General features: G+C 50.3%; 2 protein-coding genes across 3 annotated transcripts in view; both read left to right on the top strand.

The window, feature by feature from the left end:
* The window catches only part of pibf1 (progesterone immunomodulatory binding factor 1), a 47,479-nt gene extending 46,516 nt beyond the window's left edge, over positions 1 to 963 (top strand). The window contains exons 16-17 of the mRNA XM_031558226.2: positions 1 to 152; positions 618 to 963. The exon at positions 1 to 152 is cut by the window's left edge and continues 43 nt beyond it. Coding sequence (XP_031414086.1) covers positions 1 to 152; positions 618 to 671 — 206 coding nt within the window. The 3' untranslated portion in view covers positions 672 to 963. The remainder of the gene's footprint in view (positions 153 to 617) is intronic.
* Positions 964 to 2,920: 1,957 nt separating this feature from the next.
* klf5a (Kruppel-like factor 5a) overlaps positions 2,921 to 5,000 on the top strand; it is a 9,887-nt gene continuing 7,807 nt past the window's right edge. The window contains exons 1-2 of one of the 2 annotated variants that reach the window (XM_012841583.3): positions 2,921 to 3,274; positions 4,634 to 5,000. The exon at positions 4,634 to 5,000 is cut by the window's right edge and continues 573 nt beyond it. In XM_012841583.3, the coding sequence (XP_012697037.3) occupies positions 3,104 to 3,274; positions 4,634 to 5,000 (538 nt within the window). In that variant the 5' untranslated portion in view covers positions 2,921 to 3,103. Of the gene's footprint in view, positions 3,275 to 4,091; positions 4,114 to 4,633 lie in introns of those variants that run through there. The other variant, XM_042702831.1, reaches the window with a different exon arrangement.

Raw genomic sequence — 5,000 nt, 5'->3', positions numbered from 1 at the left:
AACAGCAGGGCCCTGACCTCCTGGCCCTGCCTGACCGAGGGGTCGTCGCTACAGCAACCACCGGAGGCGGCGTGCTACAGCCCCGACGCATCAGTCCTGGTCTCGGGCGGGAGGATGGCCTCGGTGACCTTCGTCCCAAGCCGACTGTGTTTGTGAGTACCAGCACTCTGACCTCTGACCCCCGCAGTACCGCACGCCGCACTCTGACCCCCGCAGTACCGCACTCTGACCCCGCAGTACCGCCGCACTCTGACCCCCGCAGTACCGCACTCTGACCCCCGCAGTACCGCACTCTGACCCCTGACCCCCGCAGTACCGCACTCTGACCCCCGCAGTACCGCCGCACTCTGACCCCTGACCCACGCAGCGCCACTCCCATGCACAGCCCCCCCCCCCCCCCCCAACCTCCCTCCATCTCTGGGCCTCACTGTAGACTGACTCACTGCAGGTCCTCACTCCTCCGCTGAAGACGCCCCTTTAAACTACACGCTGATGAACCCTGACCTTGCCTTGACATGAACCCTGACCTTGCCTTGACATTATCATGTGAATGTTTCTGCACTCTCTTCTCCTCCTCTCTCTTCTCCTCCTCTCTCTTCTCCTCCTCTTACTTCCAGACAAATAAAGGAGTCCCAGAGTGGTACAAGAAGGCCAAGCGGCAGACTAAATGACCAGCGACCCCCAGACCAGCAGCCCTCATCAGACCAGCGACTCCCAGACCAGCGACCCTCAGACCAGCAGCCCTCATCAGACCAGCGACCCTCACCAGACCAGCGGCCCTCAGACTAGTCACTCCCAGACCAGCAGCCCTCATCAGACCAGCGACTCCAGACCAGCAGCCCCTCAGACCAGCGACCAGCGACCCTCAGACCAGCGGCCCCTCAGACCAGCGACCCCCAGACCAGCAGCCCTCATCAGACCAGCGGCCCTCAGACCAGCGACTCCCAGACCAGCGACCCCCAGACCAGCGACTCCCAGACCAGCGACTCCCAGACCAGCGACTCCAGACCAGCAGCCCTCATCAGACCAGCGACTCCCAGACCAGCGACTCCAGACCAGCAGCCCTCATCAGACCAGCGACTCCCAGACCAGTGACCAGCGACCCTCATCAGACCAGCGGCCCTCAGACCAGCGACCCCCAGACCAGCGACTCTCAGACCAGTGACCAGCGACCCTCAGACCAGCGACCCCCAGACCAGCGACTCCCAGACCAGCAGCCCTCATCAGACCAGCGACCCCCAGACCAGCAGCCCCTCAGACCAGCGACTCCCAGACCAGCAGCCCTCATCAGACTAGTCACTCTCAGTCACTCCTATAGCATTAGAGTCATGAGATCTCTGTGATTGTTTTTGTTTCCATTGATGAATCAGTGCTTGGTGCTTTTCCTTTGATACTGTCTGACATTTTAAAATGTTTTTACAAAATGTGAATTTTTTTTATTTATTTGTGAATGAATTTGCTTCATGTGTGCAAGTAAAAAAAAAAAAGTGTGAGATTTTAGACAGTGTGTTTTGATTTATTTATGTGTGTGTGTGTGTGTGTGTGTGTGAGTGTGTGCGCATGTGTGTGGGCGTGTGTGTGTGTGTGTGTGTGTGTGTGTGCTGCACAGATATGGTTTCATGTTCATCGTGGTCTTGTTTTGTGTACTCTTCCAACCTGCTGTGTCTGCCTCAGACAACCCCTGACTTCACTTCACCGCTAGTTTTAACTTCACAAGGAACTGTACCAAAGATCTCTGTAGCTCTTGACCGCCATTTTGGGGGGGCAGGTGCTCAAAGTAAAAAAAAAAAAAGGCATCCCTCGCATCAAAAAAACACAGCATGCTTTCACTTGAAAATGTATGCCATGAGACGAATTTAAAAAACATCCATGTTTTAAAAAACACCAATAGAAAATAGAATGGTAAATAGTAATGGTTAGGAAACTGGTCCGAGGGCAAAGCAACAGGTGCCTGAGCAACACCTGTGGTCGGTCTGTGCCCGTGTCTGGCTCCTAACAGCCCCTAACATTTATACTCTGCAGGGGATATAAAGGGATATTAAGGTATGCAGACGACATCTGAACCAGTTTATTCCAACACTCAGACTCCTCACCTTCGGTATTGTCGGGCTTCCAAGATCAGAGATGGCAGCGAGCAGCGCAGACGCGACCCTTTGATTTGTTAGAGTAGCACATCGGCGTTTAAAAATAGCCGCAGTCACGCATACCTTAATCATTTTAGAGTTATGTTCTTATCGGTGTCATCTTAATGTTGCTCACGCTGCGTGCCTGACATACGTTCCATCAAGTCGCTGGCTTCGCCGAAGCGCCCTGCATTTAAGATCACCTATCAATTAACGGTGTTTGTAAATTGATCGGTGGTGTCATTTGTCATTAGTTAAGTAATTAAATAAGTTAAAATTAGTTAAATAAGTTGGATTGAAGTAAAATTAAATATATGTTCTAAAAAAAAGAAATCTAATTTCTATGAAATTGCAATAGAATACTGTATGGGATAATATGCAAAATTCATAAACTGGTCTTACAAGCGGTGATTTGTTTTCTTACATATGTTTATTTAGTGGTTTAAGCCTAGACAAATATGTTTTAGTTAGTATAATATAAAAAAAAAAAATCAGTGTGTATGATATGGACTGTTAGGATAAGAAAGGCTATTAGCCTTAATAAAACAACGTCTTGATAAGATAAATATTTCTATTCAGCTTTGCATATGGTGACGTGCAGTTTGTCCAAATTCTGAATGGAGTTCATTAAGATTCCAGTCACTTTGACTGCACATGTTCGACTGAATTATGAACTCACTTCGGGCATAAGGTTTTTTATTTACCTTCTGTTGTCTATTTTCGATGTTACTGTTACAGTTTCTTCGCGTTATAGGTGTAACCGTTCTTTAGAAATGAGAGCGCCCCGCCCCGCCCTGCCCTTCGTCAAGCGAAGACTACAAATCTTTCTGGAGCAGCGAAGAGGAGAGGAGAGTCGGAACATCCACTCAAGCGAGAACATCTCCACGCCGTCATTCCATGCACCCCTTGTACGTCCTCCCTTGTGTTGTACCGTGTTCTCAGCTTATTTTCGCGGCCAGTACTAGAGGAACAGGGCGTTTATGGCCGCCACGCTTTTAACGATGAGCGCTGGGCTTGCTCCAGGACCAGATGAGTTTTACTCTTTCATAAAGCCATCGCTGTCGGACGGTTTCCCAGACGATTCGTCTCTGTTCTCCTTTGATTGCAAAAGTAATGACGCGGATAGGACTGCATCAAGCGACTACTCTCAGGTAAATTGCGCTGAATGCTTTTATTATTCACTCAAGTGTGCTCGGCGTTTGGTCTGAATATTGATGAATGTGTTTTGTGTGGAACGTGGCTTAATCATGGTCACACGGCGTGGCTCTTGTCCATTGAGGTTATAGCCTACCGCTATCGTTTGCTATTGATGGAATCTTTGGGTGTGGGTTTTCCCCGTTTACACTGCCTGTACACGGCCCGGGCGGTGGATATATCAGACGGAGCAATTGCTTGCAGTTGGTCTCTTGGCTACCATTCCGTCAACAACTGACTCCCTGTCGCCCACGCACGGTACTCGCCTCGCGGTCTACACTGAAACTTCCCAGCAACGCTGACCCTTAATCTGAAAACTTGTGAAAGAGATACAGGCTCAGGCAACAGCTGGAAGATCTAAATCCAGAAATAGCACGGCGTAAGCTCCCATAGAGTATTGCAGTAGCCTGGCATTCAGGGTGTTTTCCTCTTAGTGTGTGCATAACTGCATACCACTACCCCTCCACGTCTGGCACCAAGCCATGTGTGAATATGGTATTTATTTAAAAATATATTTATTCTCGCTGTGTGCGGTTACATGATAACGAGAAGAAATTTTATTTGGAAAAGCTGAGCAGTCCGTAGCGCTGTTTCCACCTGTCAGCAGTGTCTGTTTTGAGCTTGTGGTATGAGTGCTGTTTTACAGGCGAGGGGGGAATGTGGCAGGAGCCTATTGAAGAGTACATGATAAATGTTTTACTGGTGACTTGCGCCATATAACGCAAACGGACGGACCACCGCGTCCACCATCACCCACGTCCTATGCCACAGCCTGGGGGAGACGCGAAATCGTCAGGTCCGTGGGCTGATATGATTTTATCAGTTAAGAATTGCGGGAGGATATTTGAATCCTGGCAGCAGAAGTTACTCGAATCCCGTCTGTGTCGTGTAGAAACGTGTTGTCAGTTTGATGCAATTCCTTTGCCCAGAGGTCAGCTTCTAAATATGTCTCCAAGTGCAGCTGTCTGTCAGGTTTATGACATTTGGCGTTTTTCGTGTCTTTACGCGCACTGTAACACAGCGAAGCCTGTGGTTTCACACCATACAACACGCGTCAGCTCTGAAATTATGCCAGACATTTTTTCCCAGGCTTGCACTCTCAAGATATACGAGATCATTGAGTTAGTGTAATGCCAGGTTTGTTGGCCTACTTCATGCAGTTAAGCCAGAAATGTAAGATATGTACAGTAGTTAGATGGGTGCATCACAGGCCTACAGTAGTGTGTCTAGTGTACACACCTGTTGTGTGTGTGTGTGTGTGTGTGTGTGTGTGTTTGTGTGCAGTGCTCTACATGTTTGTGCCTTTCCCTATGCAGGCTAAGTTGGAGATGGATAAATATCTCACCCCTCAGCCCCATCCTCTGCAGGACGGGAGGAAGTCTCGGCGGGAGAGCGCGTCCGTGGTGGACCAGTTCTTCTGCGAGGACCACTGCTCCCCGTACAGCATCAACATGAATGTGTACCTGCCGGACCTGGCCTACCTACGCACCGGCCTGTGCCGGGCCTCGTCCCGCCAGCCCGCTTGTGCCCAGGTGAAGACCGAGCCCAGCAGCACCTCGTCGTTTGGACACTCAGACTGCCCGGGGGGGGCAGCGGCAGTGGCCCCCCATCCGCCCGCCTTGCCGGACTTCACCAGTGTGTTCAGTCCGGCCGCTGGCAGTGGCGTGGACGCCTCGGTTGAGG

The sequence above is a fragment of the Clupea harengus genome, chromosome 21 (genome assembly GCF_900700415.2).
Source record: "Clupea harengus chromosome 21, Ch_v2.0.2, whole genome shotgun sequence".
In the NCBI taxonomy this organism is placed as follows: Eukaryota; Metazoa; Chordata; class Actinopteri; order Clupeiformes; family Clupeidae; genus Clupea; species Clupea harengus.
Note: the sequence above shows the minus strand (reverse complement) of the source record. Positions and strands in the feature narration are given on the sequence as shown.